This window comes from Rhodnius prolixus, unplaced genomic scaffold, assembly GCF_049639745.1.
Source record: "Rhodnius prolixus isolate KJV_2025 unplaced genomic scaffold, Rpr scaffold_2, whole genome shotgun sequence".
Taxonomy (NCBI): Eukaryota; Metazoa; Arthropoda; class Insecta; order Hemiptera; family Reduviidae; genus Rhodnius; species Rhodnius prolixus.
Genome location: NW_027411592.1, coordinates 2,682,030 through 2,700,835, shown reverse-complemented (window position 1 = coordinate 2,700,835; position 18,806 = coordinate 2,682,030). Strand labels below are relative to the sequence as shown.

Sequence of the window (18,806 nt, the reverse complement as noted above, 5' to 3'; positions counted from 1 at the left end):
GACCTCAACATCCCTTTCATTAACGGACCTTACTAAAACTTGTTTCTTAAAATTTCATTCCTTTTGCAGCAGCTCATCCTAATCCTTTAATTGAACACTTATCTTCTTCCATATTACCAGGTAATCCTCCAAGGAGATTGAAGAGAAGATGGCCCCCGCGATCTACTTTCCTCATAACAGTATAGTGATCTCATCACGTTAAGGGAGTGTCGCCACTGGGTGCCTTCTCCAATCTTCAATCAAGACACTATATTACATCACATTTGCTTGTTGCAACAACCGTTGCAGTCGCAAATTTCAATAAAAGATTTTTAAAAAACTGCCTAATTTATGTAACTTTCCATTAGCTGAACTTTTGAGGGAACCGTGTCCATAGATCCCCTAGGAAAAAATAGGTTAATATAAACTCAGTCCTTAATATATTTTTTTCTTTTTTCTTTTCAGGTAGCATAATATTTGCATGCCAACCAATTGGCAGTATAGCATCAGGTATGGTACTAGAACCGTTGGGACGTAAGTATGCCATGATGTGTGTCAACATCCCACACATTATCGGCTGGTTCATCTTTTACACAGCTTCCAGCACTACGGCCATTTTCGCTGCTGCCATCATATTAGGCATGGGTGTGTAATGTGAATTTTAGACTGGCTCTGTAAATTTCTTATCTGATTTGAATAATTTGTGTACTTATTTAAGCTACATTTAACTTAGAGAGCCTGAAAACACAGATATAATTTTACTTAAGAAGAAAAAGTGCCTAAACTTATATCAAATTCTAAATCAGGCCTGAACATCCCGGGTAGGAATTGAAAACTAATAGCAATCTACTGCATTGACACCATTAAATTTTAAACCGTGTTCTTTTTCTTATAATCTATAGAAAATAATGCGAACAAATCCATTTTTATCCAGAATAAGCGACAGTTAAGGGTAGAGTTGCCAACTCTATAAAATTAGGTACATTCAGGGGCCGACGACAGGATTTTGGGATCCGGGAATGTATATCATTCGTTTTCCTTTTTTTGTTTTTAGGTGTACATGCAGAGACTTCGGCTCCGGGCCCCGGGGAAAAAGTCCCCTCTCCCCCGTCTGTAATCTGGCCTGGTATATCTACGTATATCTTACATATTTATTCATGAAAAGTTCATCGTTACATCAATAACCTGTTGACCTATTCAGTTCAGTTAGAACAGAAAAACAACACGCCAAATGAAGAAGTCTCGGAAGTCAGAACTTAAATCAAAAAATACAATAAAATAAATTAGATTTGTGCGAACAATATCTGAAAAAAGAACAAAAGGCGTCCTTTCTTAAAAGGTGTCCTTTCTTAATTTAAGAAAGGACAAGGACAACCAGGTGTTGAAAAAAAGGACTGTCCTCTCCAAAAAAAAAGGGCAGTTGGCAACCCTAGTTAAGGATTGTTAATTTTTCTAGAATATCTTTCGAGAAAAATTGATTTCTATTATTCCTGAAAACATATTTCAGAGAAAGTGTTTAAAACGAAAAAATGGTAACTGTCACTTTGCTTTTTAAAATAATTCTACTCAAATTGCAATATTTTTGTTTTTTAATTTTTCTTACTAAATCTTTTTCTATGTTTGTTCCAGGAATTGGTTTCATGGAAGCTCCCATAATAACATATGTTGGCGAGATTTGTGAACCTCGCCTTAGAGGAACGCTTACATCATATTCTTCCTTGTTCGCCTCCTTTGGTTTGGTCTTTATCTTTGGTTTGGGCAACCTGGTCGACTGGAGAACTGCCGCCGGCATTTCAATAGCGCTTCCAATTTTGACGATTATTGCTCTATCGCAGGTAACTTACACTACTTATTATTATTATTATTTTTTTTTTCTCACCACTTCGATAAACAATGCTAGGCGAATAGTTTTAGGATGTTTGTGTCAATTAAAAATCTTAATTTTCTAGTCAAAAAGGATGACGATGTTAGGCGACTAGCATTCAGGTTATTTGAGGTTATGTGTATTTACATCTAAAAAAAAAAAACAAAAAAAAAACAGCTGTTAAGAGTATTTTAGATTGAGTAGGTTTCACCTAAAGTAGCTATATAGTAATAATAACCTTTTATTTGATTATATATAACCTGATCACAATGCATAGGGTAGAGGTGAAGCCTTTATCCCAACAACCTTAGATACTAACTTACCTACACGAGAAGTATCTGATATATCATTCTACAGTTATCTAAGACAAAGAAACTATTCCTCTAGCCTAGTAGTCGAGATTCGAATTGTAACGAGACGACACATTTTTCATAAAAATTGAATTAACTAACCAGACGCGTGGCACCCCTGTAATTGCTGTCCTTTCTAAGGTAAAAAAAAATCAGTAAAGACAAAATTGAATTACAAATTTAATAAATCATTTCATTTATTTAGCTTTAGAAGATATTATTGATTGAGAATTTGGTCGTAACTGTAAAAAATCATTTTTCATATGCAAGCTGAAAAATAGTAGAAAAATCAAAAATACATTTGCCGCTATTTATAAGAAAAGACCAGTTATTCTCAGTTATGTGTTATTGTTAAGGAAATAATTGAAGAAAAAAAAAACAGGGTACCTTAAGTCCTAGAACATTCAGAATTGTCATCTTCTATAATGGCCTAAGATACGGGCAACCAACTCTAAAATTAACCTCTCCAAAATGAGACAGGTACCCGAGACACCAATGTGGCTACTAGGACATTACAGAGAACGAGATGCGGAAAAATCGCTCATGTGGCTACGTGGTTGGGTGACAGCGGCGGCCGTTTCCAAAGAATTGGCCGAATTGAAAGCGTACGCAGAGGAGGCTAGAAGGAAACAGAAGAAGGATGTTGCTGCCTATGACAATCCAGCCTGTGAGGACGTGGAAAATCCAAAAGAAATTGTAGCAGAAAGTCGTGAAAAGTAAGTTTCCACTTAGGAATCATTTATTTTCATAAATAAGTTTTTAAGATTTTCTATTTGTAGTTTTTCTCCGGTAAAACCGGTTTAGAAATCCTCCCAGTTCGGAAAAAATGAAGGAAAATCTCAAAATGCAAATGGTTATTCTAATTATACTATAAAAAAAATATCAATAATTTATTTTGAAATAAAATTTGATCCTTTAACAACTTAACGAGAGCTGAGACCCTAAGAAAGTTTTTAGAGAAATGGTTCACACCCTTGTAAGAAAGAATTGCTTTACCTAAGACGGTGTACCTGCTCTGGAGTTTTTGTAACAGCATTTTGTCTACAGTTTGATTTACTTCATTGCATCAGTAAGAGGAGGAAACGGCCTCTCACCTGCTGTTCGATTGCGTTGCAATCCAGCGTTTACGCTATGAAACCTTTGGAACGTTGAGGCCGAAGGAGATAGTAGCGCAAAAAGAACTAGTAGGGAAAGTCCTCAACCTCTTTAGGAGGGGAGGGTTCGCTTACTAGAACTAAGAAGGAAGGGGCTGGCACAATAAGTCTTTTGTGGCTGCGGTGCCGTTGAGCGTAGGTACCGTCCCATCTACTATTTTACTTCATTGCAGATCTTCAGAAACGAAAGACAACCCTGAACCAGAGTTTGACGGAGTTCTAGACAGGATCAAAGACTTCTTCAGACCTGCCATGTTACGACCACTGATGCTGATAGTTGGATTCTTTTTCTTTTCCAACTTCACCGGTGTGTTGGCCACCAGGCCGTATATGGTGATGGTCATTGAGAAATTGAAGATGCCAATCAACCCGTACAGAGCTACTGTAAGATTTAGTTTCTGTCACCATTATTATTGTTATTACCATTTTAAAGTAATGAAATTCTATTTTAATTTTGTAGGTGGTTTTCGGATCGATTGGTTTCATTGGTACAGTACTGTGTATGGCTACAATCGCTTTGTTTCGAAAACGTCCGATCGCTTTAACTTCCTTGCTTGTCTGCAGCCTGTGCGCCTTTTCTTTAGCTGTCACGCCACGAGGTTTCTTAAATGGATGGTTATCTTTTCTGTTTTATTCGTTGCTTACATTTTTTACACTCTTCGGAGCGGTCGGTCTGGTATGGACTCTGGTTAGCGAAGTTTTTCCATTCAGGTTAGTTTATTAAATTTTGTTATTAAAAAGAAAGTAATATTTTTATTATTTCTGTGTTTTGATAGACAACGCTTATTTTCAATAAAAGAAACAAAGCAAAAAAACTCAATTTCTTCCAAGCAAACTTTCCAAACACTCTTAGGCTGGAAACATAGTTGAGCGGCGAGCAAAGCGAAGATAGAGCAACGCTATCAAGAGAGAGAGTAGAGCAACGCGTTATGACATGTTCAATTTCTTCGCTCTTATTGCGCTCAATTTTTAAAGGTTATTGCTCAAAAGTTTTCAAAGGTTATGGATATTAATATTAATTTATAGGTTTAGTTTTTTTAAAGAAACCTCTGTGGGACCAAAAGGATCCTCTCCATCACAACCAATTTGTGTTAGATAAGGAATGGGATGATGTTGCTTAAAAAAAAATGGATACAAGTAATAGCAAACGTGTTTATTTATGTACATAATATTTGCGAAGCTACAATATTAGTTAATGGAAAATTCAGGCAATTTTTGCTACATTTAATTTGGTTCTCAATTAAATTAAATTTTCATTTAACCCTCTGATCAGGACGAATTCTCCAATCCTTTTTCTGTAGCGTCGTACTACTCCAATTTTTCAGATGATCAACATCAATCTACAACGACAAATCATACCTTTTTCTTAGCTTTGACTAGTTCCTTTTTACCTGTATATATTTCTATTATGGTATGTTATTTATTTTTTCTTACCTTAAAGTAACTGCTAAACGCTCAACAGGATTAATGGGGTAAACATTGAAATTAGTCTAATTCTTGTTTAACATGCCTTCAACACTGGCTAGTACGTAATCAAATGTTAATCAAATGAAATAGACATTCGGAAAGAAAAAGATTTTCATATAGAAATAATTCCTCCATCATGTCTCGTCGAAAGGAAAGCGCGACTAAACTTGTCACTATGTGCATGCGACTCTTTGCTCGCTGCTCGTCGGTCTCTTTGATCTGAAGCAACTATCATCGCCGCTCCACTATGTTTCCAGCCTTAGACAGGTGTAGTCATCTTTTTTGTATCCATTGCCCACTTTTGTAACATTATTGATAATGAAATTTTCTTACCTCCCACAACTGGCTTTGGCTAGGTTCCAGTAAACTTCTAATAGGGCCGGAACTCTTTTGCGGCGTATATGAGGGCAGAAATGGTAAAATAGTGTTCAAGTACTGGATCTTAGCTACTCTAAGACCTGGTGTCTAGAGAAAGAGTTCATTTGAAGAACCTCGCCAAAAATGTACGTTGGACTTAGTTTAATCAGCAGAGCCTGCTGGCTCTAAGAGCTGCAAAAATAAATAATAGTGAGTGTATCGATTAGACACTACAGGCTCAAAAAACTTTTGATCCTGCTGGTTTTTGTCGACGTTGGTCAATGCAGATTTTTGTTTGACTGAAGAAGTTTCTACTTTAGTAAATATTCTCCCTCAAATAAAAAAATGTCTAGGTATAAAATAAATACTAACTTATTAACCTGTTTCTACAATTTATTTATTTTTGTATTTATTTTATTTTTTTTGTCGTCGACAGGGGTCGCAGTCAAGCAAGTGGCTTAGTCGCAGCTGTATCCTATATCTTTAATTTTATTTCAACCAAAACATTTATATCGTTGGAACAATGGCTAGGTTTGGAAAGTTTATTTGGTGTTTATGGAACGATTAGTTTGTTTGGCTGTGCGTTCTTGTACTGGCGACTACCAGAAACGGAAGGCATCAGTTTAAGAGATATTGAAAGAACCTACATGAAGAAAAAGCTAAAAACGAAATCTGAAAAAGCTGAAGAACCACAAATTGTGCTAGAAAGTCGGTAGCGTAGTTTGAGTCTATAATATAAGAAACGAAGTCTTATAAACTAACTTGTGATTGTCTGTATTTTTTTGTACTGAAGTTTTTTATTTAATTTGTTTTGTTTTTAAAGAAGGAAATGAGACTTTTAATGTTATGAGGAGGAGGATATTATTGGGTTATCTTTTTAAGTTTTCTTAATTTTATTTTTGTGTATTACTATCCCTTTAGTGTTGCACTATTCTCCTTACGACTTTAGTTAATCGATTTCAGTATTATAAAATGCGAAGTTATTTTAAAAACGCAAGTTTGGTTCTATGAACCATTGTAAAAAAAAAAATGTGATACTTAACCAGACGCGCGGCTCAGAGCTAATCTCTATTTATATTTTTGGTCTCACTTACAGTGTTGGTTGTAATGAAATGGTTTTTCTCACTTATGTGAAATATGTAATACTTATATATATATTTTTTGGTTACATAAAATCGACGCAAGAATTTATTAGTACCATAGTTTTAATTCTTTCTTTACACATTGCATAAAATTTCGTCCATTAATGTATTTGTAGAAATTGTAGAATAATTTTTCATTTTTTGTATATTATTGTTTTTGTTTTTAATTGTGACAATGTTGATGGGTATGCAATCTATCATTAATAAAAGTTGATTTTGTTCTTTGTAGCATACTTGGTCTATAAAACTTCTGACTAGCTTTGAATTTTTTTATCCATCTTTAGAAATTAATGCAGTAAGACCAGATTTTTTTACTTTAAAAATATACAAAAATTACTAACTACGCTAATAAAAGAAATCACTTTAGAAGTAGCTTAACAATATTTGCTTCTTTTTTTCCCAAGAGGTTTCATTTCTCCAGGTAATAGATCCCTCTCAACCTACAATAGAGTGCGTTCCACTAAGCGCTCACAACGATCACGCTCACGACAGCGGTTTTGCCCGTTCCACTTGCTTGCGAGCGTTGCGATCGAAAACCCAAGTGGAATGGACTGTGGGGCGTTTTAACCGTTCATATAAACATTACAAATGGCGGCCTCGAAAATAAGTCAGAAGCTTGAAGAGGTTGTTTTTTTAATTTTAACCCCGTTTATACGCAGTTATAATAAAATTTATTAATTATTGGTAAAGTTGACTTATATTAAAAATATATATAATGCAATTTATTATATTAAATTTTAGTGGAGTATTTATAAAATTTACGTTTAAATAAAATTAAAATGTCTTTTGTGGCAACAGTAGGATATTTATTAATGCAGTGTAATAATGCTTTAGAAAGTTCTTTATCTAGTTCCAATGAAAAGTGGAATGCAGCTTTACAAAATCGCAATAGTGAAAAGCGAAAACTTAGGCCACGTATTATTAACTATCAGAGTGTAATTGGTCGTTATTCAGTGATTTAGCATGTAAATGGATAAGTAATTTTTCATTTTATTTTTATTTTTTAGACTTTAGAGAAACACATTCAATGATTTACTTGAGATAATACTTTCATTTACCTGAGATAATTTTTTCGGTCGCCATCTTTGCTTTTAAAAATTGTGCCAAATTTCTGAATGCCCAGTTCGGCCCAGCTCTTAAGGTGGGGCGTTGTGAGCGAGAATAATGGTCATTAGTGACGTTTTCGCCACGACCACTATGACTGCGGTCGTCTTGTGGAACGGCTGAAGGTATATTTTGATCGTTGTGAGCGCTTAGTTAGTGGAACGCACCTTATCCGAGCCGATCCTTCCATTTCTCCTTATTCGTGGCATCGGTCTCCCATCAAACCGTATCTCTCACCAGGGATTCTAATGCGGAGTCTTTCCACCTGATCCTAGGTCTTCCCCTTCTTCTTCTTCTTCCCTCAACCATCATCTTATACACTGCCTTTGGGGATTCTCTCTTCTCCCATCCTTAACAAATGTCCCCAACCATTTTGGGCTGCTTAAGCTCAATAGTTTGATGGATATTTTGTTGGACATTCCAAGCTGTTCTAATTGTCGACCGCATTTCTTATTTTTTCCCCCTTCTGGATCTACCTGCTGACCTCCTCCCAGTAGTCCATTTCGGAGGATACCTAATCTATTTCTTTCTTTTTTATTTACAGTCCAGGCCTCTGCTTCGTATAGCACAATACTTTCAAATATGGCTTTATAAATTAGGTGCTTTGTGCTTCGGAAAATATACCATGGCACTGGATTGAGCATTCCTATGACTCTTTTCCCTTCTCTAATTCTTCTAACCACCTCTGATTTAGAACTACCACAGATCTCAGCATCCCAGGTACTTAAACTTGAGGACTTTTTTTTCACTTCTTTATCCTTCAATTCTATTCTATCTTTACTTTGGGACAGAGATGTTTGGGACAGAACATCAAAATTTGCTAACATAAAAATTATTTTCTTTAAAAGAATACTTTGCCTCTAGAAGTTCATCTCAACTAATTTTTTGTAAGCACTTTTTTGAGGATTAGGTAGATCAATTTTGTTTAGGCCCTAATCGTTCAGAATGCTATTACTTTACTACAATTGGTTTTTTTTTTTCTTAAAACGAATCTATGTTTAGTCTCTAAATTGTTTTTTTGTCTACGTTCATATATTGCGTACATGTAATTGATAAATAACTTCTGTATATGAGGTCTGCAAATTAAGTAATGAGACTGATTTTTTAAATATTTTTTTATTCAAAAAGAATTACAATTCTATATTGTCACCTTCAAAATAACTTCCTTCTAAAGCCATACAGCGCTGGAGACGTTTCTTCTACTCCTCATAGCAGTGCTCGAACTCCGATACTGGAATAGCCTTCAGCTGGTGTCGGTTACAGCCGTTTGAATGTATTTCGACTGTCCCAAAATGAGTTTCCTTGAGGTGATTTTTTTCAACTTCGGGAAGAGAAAAAAGTCACAAGGACTCAAAAGTCAGGCGAATAAGGAGGCTGAAGAGCTCGTATCAATAATTTTTCTATAAAAATTCTTTTTTAGGGTGTTCTAAAAATATGTATTGGGTTCCTGAAGTAGAATTTCGAATTAATGCTCAGTTTTACAATGTAGACAATGCCAGGTACATTTAAATATTAAATTTGAAACCAAAATGAGTAAATTAAGAGTCTCAAGTGTTGTTTAGTAAGAGAATATCGTGGGTGCCAGATTAGATTTTATTGTAATATTTGAAACAGATGTGTGTGTGTGTGTGATTTTTTTTGTTTTTTACTAAGAAATTTAGTAACTTAGAGACACACTGTAATTTTAATTGCAATTTTTTTTTTCTCCAATCTTTAGGAATTAATTTATATTGTTTGATCAAATATATTTATTATAATTATATTCTTTAACCGAATAAAAAAGAAAAGAAAAAGTAAATGTGTGAGATTTATAGTACTTGGAAAGAACTGGTTAAACAATATGACAAACTGAAAACGATGAGGAGACGAAAGGATGAAGTGGTTAAAGTAAGTAATCTGGGTTATAATTAGTTTTTGGAATATATGAAGAAATGTTCCAGGCCATTCCTTTAGCAATCTTGGTGGTAATATTCCAGTCTAGCTGCACAAAAAAAAAAAAATACAACCAACCCCGAACACGCACAAAGGTAGTTCAGAGATGTATTCTTCCCCCACACAGCTGGTTGATCTCAATTTGGAGCAAGAAATAAACAAACTGCACCGCTCCGTAGTACATCTTCAGCTAAAATCTAAACCCGTCAAAGTTTCATCAACTTCTACCATAATCTGAAGGCTGAAATAATTTTTATCAATATCATTTCAGTATTACACCTGAAGATACGCTCTTTTTTTTCGACTTCCTTTCTTACTAAACATTTTTTTCAGCCTCCTTCTTCCGCCACATTTCTGTGACGCGCTAGAGAACTGTGAGAACTTGGAATCTTCAGCCAAAAAATGTTTTTTTTTTCTTTTATTCAAAACTTTCTTTAAAAAAAACATTATTTACACACTTTTTTTTACACTCCTTTACAGACAAGACGTCAAATAGACGATATAAGAGCAATGGAGAAGGCTGCGCAAGTTAGAATTATGATAGGAGAATGGTTACAAAATAATGAAAAATATGTAAGAGATTCTCAGTTTTTTTTTTTTATTGATAGAGATACTTATGTATTTAAATACGGAAGTATATAATCACATCTTAAGTGCATTTGAAAAGGTTTTATTTATTTATTTTTTTTTAAAGAATAATATTTATCCACTAAATTCATCAAAGTCATCTGAAGAAGATTTACTGAGTATCTCCACTAAAAATAAAGGTTCACAAACCCAAGAATCGCCGTTAAAAAATACAAATTCAGGTAAAACGACTGCAGTAAACTGTAAGTTTAAATAAACGTAAAATAATGATTTAATTAGAATTAGAATAGTAGATGGGACGGGACCTTCGCCCCTAGGCACTGCAGCCACTTATTGTGCCAGCCCCATCTTAGATCTTAGGGTATGCGAACCCTCCCCTACTAAAGAGGTAGAGGACTTACCCTACTGGTTCTTTTTGCGCCACTATCTCTCTTTGGTCTTAAATTTCCCAAGGTTTCATAGCGCGACCGCTCGATTGCGACACAATCGAACAACAGGTGAGAGGCCGTCTCCTCCTCTTCCTGACGCAATCTGCACGCAACGGTTTCGATCTAACGATAAGACCCACCTTGCGCAGATGCTTCCTGAACCTACCGTGTCCCGTAAATATACCTGTAATCAGAGTAATCTGATTTCTACCCAAGCACAGGGTCTCTTTGGTTCTTTGCTTACACTGCCAAGGCATCATAGTCTTGCTGTGTTTAACCTCAGGACAGATCACCTCCAGATCTAATCTCCGAGAGTCACACGAACCGAGCCACTGATGGTTTGCTTTGTGTAATATTTATTTATTTCATTGTTTTCGAGGTAGATTCACAAAGAGTCAATTTCTAGTCTAACTTCATTTTAAAGAACTTTTTAAGAAAATGTTTTACTATTTTGAGATCCAAATTCACTGAATGAATTTTCTATTTACTAACATTTGTTGAGTCCAAGTAATTCTCATCTGTGACTAGGTACGAGGCCATTGCAGCATATATTCGTGAATAACACACTACACTGATGGACAAAATTAACGCACCACCCTTATTTTTTTTATTATTTCCAATTTGTGCAAATTTTGGACTTTCAAAATATTGTTGGCTGAAAAAATAAGCCATTTGTAACTATGGCCATCTGAAGAATTTAGGCCTATTCTCACCTCATCGGTAAAGAGAACCCTCTTCCAGTTGTCTAAAGTCCAATTCACATGTTCACGTGCAAACTGAAGCCTGGTTATTTTGTGAACTGTGGTAAGGAGAGGGCCACGAGCAGGATGTCTGGCTCGAAGGTTTCTTTCATTAAGTCTTCTTCTAACAGTCCTACTGGAGATGGAAACATTTCGGACTTGCCTTATGAGACTTTTTATCTCATTTCTCGTTATGCTCCTGTTTCGTAAAGCCAGGTGCCGGATGTACCTATCGACTCTCTCGCTGCTGTACATCTCTTCTTGAATGACCTCTTGTCTCCCTAAATCGCTTTAGACAAGTGATGTACGTCCAAAACAAAAGCGGAAAATAATTTATTTAATTTTAACTAAACAAAAACTGAGTGGTGCGCTAATTTTGTCCATCGGTATATTTCCATTACCAGGTCTTGGTACTTCTTTATTGTTTCGGTATGCGGAATTTATATTCCCATCATTTGAAGGAAATTGTGGCGAGTTACGCTCTGACATAGAATTGTAGTTTCATTCTAAAAACGTTTTTCTTACAAACTTCCTGTAGGGGCTATACTTCTATTCTATACTCAGTAATACTGATTTAATTTTGCGGTAGCTACGACGCCTCTTAAAAACTGTAACAATATTGGAAACTTGTAAAGTGATTGGCAACATTCGGAAAACCAAATGTTTTGCCACATGCAAAAAGAAAAAAAGAAACTTGTTATTCTTTTTGTTATAAATTCTAAGTTTTCAGACAATTTTATAATCATAATTGTGGCAAGAGAAGCCACAATTGATGTATTATTAAGATGATAATATTAACTGAAACTATTAGTCCATGATGATAAAGATCGGATCTGCTTTCTGCAAAATTATTAAATGTTTAAAAAACTTTTCTCAGTCCAGTCTTTTTCCCAAAGGAATTTTTATAATGAACATTTTGAGCTTTTCAAATACTAAATAAAGACGAAATAATATTCAGAACATATTTCTGTTCTGTGATTCTAGCTGTAATTATATATTAAATCTAAAACCTATTTATAAATATCTATTTCCGTTTAATTTCAATATTTACCTAAAAATATTTAATTATATTTAGCCAAAAAATATGCACCAAAAAAGAACACTGAATGTTATCATTCCTGTCAAAATTATCAACCAGAAGAAAAAGTGAATCGTAAAAGAGATCATCAATCCACCAACATTAGGCCCCATACATCTTATATATTTAGTAAGTTTTGCAATGATTAAAGTTTGAATTAATATTTAATTAAAACCAAAACTAATAATCTACTGTAATATAAAAATGTTTGTTACAGCACCACCTGATTTAAATGTAACATATATAAATCCAATTCCATGGAATAAAGAATAAAAAGTGTTGTTTTTTTTTATGGCCAATTATTTATCTGAATCAGGAAATAAAAGCTTATCATGTTTATCAATTTTCCTTCTATTTTCAGTTCTAAATGTATTTTCTAATTAAAGTATATTTCTTACAAAAAGAAAAAGCTTATTTTTGTAAAGTACATTTTATAATTAGATAGATTAAAAATATTTTATTCTTAAAAAGATTAGAAATTCCATGGCATTGCAAAACTTTATCAAATTTTAAATTTCAAAAATACTATTGAAAATATTATAAATTAGTTGTGCATAATTCGAAATTTGATTTTAATTGAAGATAAATAATTATTAAGTGGATACAGCCCCTAGTGAGAAAAATTTGATCTTGAATATCATATGGAAGTTGCTTACATTTAAGTTGTGAGTTTCTTTAATAAAAAAAATTAAATCATTTGTTAATTCATGTAAGGTACACTTAAAGTAGTATTGAATAAGTTCGAATAATTTATTACTAATTTAGTGAACCTTAAGAAACATTATCTACTTGTGTATTTGTTTTTTGTTAACTTCTTCAGGAAATCTTTGAAGATTTGGAGTACGTTTACTTAATTCAACATTATTTTTGTAAGTGGTATACATACATATATGCTTTTTACAAAAGTAAATCCAATTCATTCAATCTATACATTCATACACTTAAGCTGCATGCTGCTCCCTGTCCTGTATTATGTAAAGTGTAGTCAGTTTATCAGAAGAGAAGGTTAGGTAGAAGGTTAAGAGAAGGTTCTGTATTTTCAGATTGGGATGACCGCATCCTAGACATTGCATTTCTGAAGAAAGTATAGAATTATGTATTTATATCTTGATTAAGATAATGTAAGTTTTTTGTATCATTTGGTCAATGTTATGCTTGTGATTTAAAAAAACTGAAATTATTTTACTTAATTAGTGACGAAACTAAAATTAGTATCTTGGTCTAATGATCCAATGATATGATTTACTTTTTATGATAGAATATTAACTTTTATTTTCAGGTTAATTGTTAGAAATCTTAGCAGTGCTTCTGCTGCAATTACAAGAATACATAGATTGAAATATTTTCGCCATTACCCTACAAAAGTTATACTTCCCGATGGTTCCAGCATTACTATTCGCTATCATGAGCCGAGACAGATTATTAAGGTTTTCTATTAACGTTATTAAGTTGTTTAATATTAGTGGTGGATCAGACTTAACACTGTTAAATTAAGTTAGCTCCAAGTTTTTGAACATATCTAGCTTGTTTTCCAAACAGAGTCGCGAATTCTTAGGGTACTCATCATCATTAACTAAAATAAGTAAATATGTATATTAATGAAAGAATAGAGAAATAATAAGTACATTGTAATTAGAGTGAATCACAATATTACGATAGTTGCAGTTATTTCGTACTGTATTCTGCAATTTTGATTGGACTGACTTAAATACAGGTATTTAAATAGTGTTTAATTACTGAATATTTTTCCATTTGTTTACTAAACACATTAAGTAATTTTTTTGTTGGTTTAATAATAAAATTCTTGATGAACGCATAATGAAGAATTGAGAGTTTTGTGACGCATAAGTTTTACAACAAAGTAACTTAGTAACAGCCCTATTTCTAGTTGATATAATGAAAACTAAATAAACATATTTTATGGTTCAAAATTAGCCTGTTATGTAAATAGAAAATTTTATTTAATTATTATTAATTATTTGACTTGTATCCTTCTATCTTTGTTTAGGTTTGCTTAGCTACTGACCATTCATTGGTTCATTTCAATTCTTGGACCCAATAGATCATTATAATAATTACATATTTTTATTTAAGTACATTTATTTTTAAGTAAAATTTTTTAATGAGAAGAGCATTTAAATAAGGCATTTTCACATCGGAAATATGTGGAAAATAATGCCAACTTTTAACTTCATTTTCTTTTCAGCAATTTGTTTCGCGCACTTCGTGTTTTTTACTCTTCATCACGATCTGGTCGACATTTCTGCTACATTGTATTTGAACCAAATTAATCTTCTTCTTCTTATTTGGCACGACAGTCCGTCTAGCGAACCTTGGCCACCGTCAAATGCAAATTAATCTTCACTATACAATTTAATTTTTTTTCTCAAATTATTGTTAATATTTAATTCAAAAAGTATCATTATTGAACAGTGATGTATTATTTCAAATTGACTTAGTTTTCAATATTTTTCCTCTCATGAGAAACTAGGTAGTTGTATATTTTAGTTAGTAAGAAAGTATGACTTTGTTTCTGTATGTAATGAAGTGTCAAGCCGGCAAGAAGATGAACTGTGAAGACATATGTATATATTATAATAATGAGGTGCCGTCTTGCCGCCTTGGCCAGAAGTTGCCAACTGTGAGATATATGATGAGTTGATGGCAAAAAAAAAGTTCAACGAGGGAAATTGCTTGTAATTGCTCAGATTGGTATTTGAAATTCTTAGATTTGTAAAAAATTATTCAATTATTTAAATATAAGATGTGGAGTACTTCTTTTCTTATCACAATCGGCACAAAGCTCTGAGTTAACGCACTCACAATCCTTCAGAGATGTTTTCTGAGACTACCTACCCTGAAAAGAAAGATATAAATCACTCAGCTTGGTCTTAGATGAGATCTGCGGCAGGTTACTTCTGCATTAAACCATTGGAAGCCAGTGGGATGGACTTAGTTGTCCGTAAGTAATTACATCTCTTACGGAGCCCAAAAGCACGTTGTGCCGCTGAAGTATCTCACGGAACAGAATGATTATTATTTCTAAGACAAGGAGGAAGGATCAGTATCTAAAGCACTCCAGTTAGAAAGACTTTTTGCGTAATCCCCTTGATAACCTGGTTAGGAACTTCTTCCCTTCTTACATGGTTCAGGATCTTTTTGGCCCACTAGTCTTTATTTGATATGTTTCTTGTCGCAGAGAGGTATTTCTTAAACCACAACTTAAGTAACACGTTCCGACAGGATATGAAAAGCCGTACTCTTCTTCTCCTCTATTTGGCAGAGCTAGTCTAGAGGTTTCAGTTTTCTCAGTACAGAATATTCTCAGAATACAGATCATCCCAAGGTGTTTGCTCAGATCTTATTGTAATATGTGTCGCATTAAATACACTTAAGAAAGTATTCTCTTTTTCATATAGTTATATTAAACTATATTAAACATTACATTCTTATAATTTTTTTTCAGTTACCATTGGATATCTCCACTTTGTCTGAAGCCGAAGCAAAAGCTCGCCTTGAACGACGTCGTCCAAAGACGAAGGTGAAAGAACAACAGGAAGATGTAGCACATTTTGATGCGAGAAAATATCTAAACCTTATCAAGAAGAAGTGATATCTTTAGAAATAGTAATTATTTGTTTTGTGTAATTACTTTAGGGTTCTTTTTTTTTTTTTAATTAAATCTATTGCAGTATATCTTATTGTAAAGTAAGAAACGAAAAAGAAATAGAAGATTTTTTTATGAATGTTGGAAATTTAGAATAAACGATATCTTTTTAGTTACCCTTCAGAATTTTCGGATTATAATGGTTTGATCCACAAAGCTGGATAGTATGGATTAATTTTTATCCGCCACAGCATTTTGTTTCGATAAATGTGGTCACTTGATTTTAGGAAGGAAGTAAATGTAAGTAATTTGACTTTCATTCATAAAATTAAAAAAAAAAAAAAAAAAACATCAACCAAACGGAACCGCAGCAGCATGATTGATGGTTCTTTTATTAATACGTTCATATCGTCCACACTTATTATTATTTATTTAAATTTTGGTGAAGTTTTGACGTCAGCTGATTATCTTTCATTCTTAAAAAAAAATAAACAAATTCAGAACTTTAGTTATAAAAAATTACTAATGTAGTTTATTAAAACTGTCCGGTAGGACAGTTGTATAAGGGTTGATCATCAAAAACTGCACGAAAAAGCGTAACGTTGAAAAACACCCAACTTTGACAATTTTTTTCTCTTTTTCTATAAAAGATAAAATTCCCAAATTTTCTTCATAATATAGGGCAAATCCTCCTTTATGACTGTAATTTTTTTGCAACAACCTAGATTTGATAGATTTTGAGAAAAAAGATGCTGAAAATGAGCAAAAACGGCATTTTCAAAAATTGTTCTTGTTCTTGTTCTTGTTCTTCTTCTTGTTGTTGTTGTTGTTGTTACCTTTTTTGTAAACAACGTAGCGCCTAAACGCGTGAACCGATTTTCATGAATGAGGTATCATTCGATTCGGAATTTTATGTAGATGTGCCTTTTGTGGGTCTCGACGCTGTACATGGAATGGGAGAGGAGTTAGCCGCTTTTATGTAAGGCCCCCTCCAAAATTATTATAATTAATTACTCTGTAAATCTTAGCCCGATTTTGATAAAATTTGGTAGGATGACAGGGTTAGGGCTCCCCTACGTAACATTAAAACGACGATCTGCTCTTACACTTGTTAAGGGGAAGTATAGCAATCGTTTCAAATTATCGAAACGTGAACCGATTTTCATGAATGAAGTGTCATTCGAATCGAAATTTTGTACAGATTTGCACTTTAAAAGCCTCGACGCTGTGCCTCATAAGGAGGGGAGTTTGCCCCACCCAGGTAAGGCCCTTTCTAAAACTATTATTACCAATATTTCTATTCTATAACGCTTAGTCCGATTTTGATAAAATTTAGCATGAAGAAGTGATCAAAGCTCCTCTACGTGGCTGTGAAGTGCCATCATGCTCTTACACGTACTAAGAGGAAGTACTGCAATCGTTAAAATTATCAATGAGTGAACCGATTTACATCAATGAATTGTCGTTCGATTCAAAATCTTTGCCTCTTTGCCTTTTAGGGAGAAGTACTGTAATCGCAGTTTATTTTTCTTACTCCTCTTAAAGGGAAGAACTGAAATCGCAGTTTAATTTTGCTATTTACGTACAAATTACCTTCCTATTTTATTCAAAATGCTTTCTCAAAAAAATTGTTATTGAGGATGGTTTGGGGACCGCAACTATAATCATTCTTTAAAAAGATCTCTCCAGTGGTAGTAACTCCGACTTAACACCTTTTCAGGTTATAATGATACAATTAAAATTTATTATTCCCAATTTTAATAAAATCTGTAAAGCAGATATGTAACTTTGAAGAACATACAAAAAGGAAAATCTATTCAAAAGGTACAAAAATCTCTTTAACAAAAACTTACAGTTTAAAATGTTAAGTATAAGGGTTGATTAAACGCCAAAAGGTACACAAATCAGCAAGTACCCAACATTTCATTAATACTTCATTAATATTTAAATAATTCTACTGCATTAATTTTCATTAATATTTTTTTGAATTTATTAGATGTTTCACAGACCCTTATGCTGGCCAGTTCATTCATTTTCTTTTTCTTTTTTTTATGATTTAAGTCGCGTCAACATCTAAGGTTATTGGCGCCCGGAACTTTTTTCAGTGCACTGCCGGCCTCCGGACAGTGTTCTCTCGTTACAGACAACACTGTCCATCACCCGGACAGTGAGCTGTAAGAAGCTCTTAGAAAGAGAAAATCAAAGGGTCTGCAGCTGGATACGAACCCGGAACCTCCACGTGGGAATCCAATACGCTAACCGCATAGCTAATCCCTTCCCTTTGTTCATTCATAATATTTTATTTTTTTGTTCTAATTATGATAAAATGTATATTATATCTTCATAATTAAATAGGTACTTTATTTTAGCTTTATTCCAAATTATTCTTCTGATTTATCTTTATTATGCTCTTTATTCTGAGTAGTCACATGTATGTACGAGTATGTACATGCACGTTAAAGTAGATAAAGACTAAGTAGAGTCGGCTACTATTTAAATTTGAATCACGGATTTAAAACAATATTTCAGTCTAGAATTCGCCTTTCCAAAGTATTTGTGAGCGTAGGTAATAACGCGTAGGTAATATCAAGTAAATTATTCAACAATAATTATTCATTTCTCAATTGTAATTTAATGTAGTCCCTCTAATTTTACTTATAGTAAAATACTGGAATAATTATGTTAGCTGTCATAAAAATATGCATATCTTATTTATCTTATTACAGTCAATCTAAGTTAAATGGTGTTCTACTTGAACAAATATTTTGTAGATTAAAATGGCCAGCATAAGGGTCTGTGAAACATCTAATAAATTCAAAAAAATATTAATGAAAATTAATGCAGTAGAATTATTTAAATATTAATGAAGTATTAATGAAATGTTGGGTACTTGCTGATTTGTGTACCTTTTGGCGTTTAATCAACCCTTATACTTAACATTTTAAACTGTAAGTTTTTGTTAAAGAGATCATGAATAGATTTGTTTAAAATTTAATTTAAATTTGTTGTGTCAAAA

General features: G+C 33.3%; 3 protein-coding genes and 1 long non-coding RNA gene across 9 annotated transcripts in view; 3 read left to right on the top strand and 1 right to left on the bottom strand.

The window, feature by feature from the left end:
* Window positions 1-6,546, top strand: part of LOC141448757 (facilitated trehalose transporter Tret1-like) — a 30,981-nt gene extending 24,435 nt beyond the window's left edge. For all 5 annotated transcript variants that reach the window (XM_074117348.1, XM_074117349.1, XM_074117350.1 and 2 more), the window contains 6 exons: window positions 445-624; window positions 1,609-1,814; window positions 2,674-2,909; window positions 3,521-3,731; window positions 3,808-4,058; window positions 5,608-6,546. In XM_074117348.1, coding sequence (XP_073973449.1) covers window positions 445-624; window positions 1,609-1,814; window positions 2,674-2,909; window positions 3,521-3,731; window positions 3,808-4,058; window positions 5,608-5,887 — 1,364 coding nt within the window. In that variant the 3' untranslated portion in view covers window positions 5,888-6,546. The remainder of the gene's footprint in view (window positions 1-444; window positions 625-1,608; window positions 1,815-2,673; window positions 2,910-3,520; window positions 3,732-3,807; window positions 4,059-5,607) is intronic.
* Window positions 6,547-6,699: 153 nt separating this feature from the next.
* LOC141448759 (uncharacterized) lies at window positions 6,700-12,520 on the top strand. Of its 2 annotated transcripts, none has more exons than XM_074117352.1 (5): window positions 6,700-9,304; window positions 9,830-9,922; window positions 10,044-10,158; window positions 12,181-12,312; window positions 12,401-12,520. In XM_074117352.1, the coding sequence occupies exons 1-5, from the start codon at window positions 9,215-9,217 to the stop codon at window positions 12,454-12,456; spliced, it is 486 nt and encodes a 161-aa protein (XP_073973453.1). In that variant the 5' UTR covers window positions 6,700-9,214; the 3' UTR covers window positions 12,457-12,520. The 2 variants fall into 2 exon arrangements, with proteins under 2 accessions (XP_073973453.1, XP_073973452.1); XM_074117351.1 differs by having other exon boundaries at window positions 10,044-10,179.
* A 625-nt stretch (window positions 12,521-13,145) lies between these two features.
* On the top strand, window positions 13,146-15,938 carry mRpL55 (mitochondrial ribosomal protein L55). Its single transcript, XM_074117345.1, has 3 exons — window positions 13,146-13,304; window positions 13,463-13,610; window positions 15,650-15,938. Coding segments are annotated over exons 1-3 (297 nt in total). The 5' UTR covers window positions 13,146-13,302; the 3' UTR covers window positions 15,797-15,938.
* Window positions 13,463-14,331, bottom strand: LOC141448756 (uncharacterized). The gene is made up of 2 exons (XR_012455209.1): window positions 13,838-14,331; window positions 13,463-13,756 (listed from the first exon to the last, which is right to left on the bottom strand). It is a non-coding gene; the product is annotated as an uncharacterized lncRNA (long non-coding RNA).
* Window positions 15,939-18,806: the final 2,868 nt, after the last annotated feature.

Coding starts and splice junctions, on each gene's coding strand:
- LOC141448759 (XM_074117351.1), top strand. CDS start 9,215: ATGTGTGAGATTTATAGTACTTGGAAAGAACTGGTTAAACAATATGAC. Junction 9,305..9,829: donor GAAAGGATGAAGTGGTTAAA/GTAAGTAATCTG, acceptor ACTCCTTTACAG/ACAAGACGTCAAATAGACGA. Junction 9,923..10,043: donor TACAAAATAATGAAAAATAT/GTAAGAGATTCT, acceptor TTTTTTTTAAAG/AATAATATTTATCCACTAAA.
- mRpL55 (XM_074117345.1), top strand. Junction 13,611..15,649: donor AGCCGAGACAGATTATTAAG/GTTTTCTATTAA, acceptor ATTTTTTTTCAG/TTACCATTGGATATCTCCAC.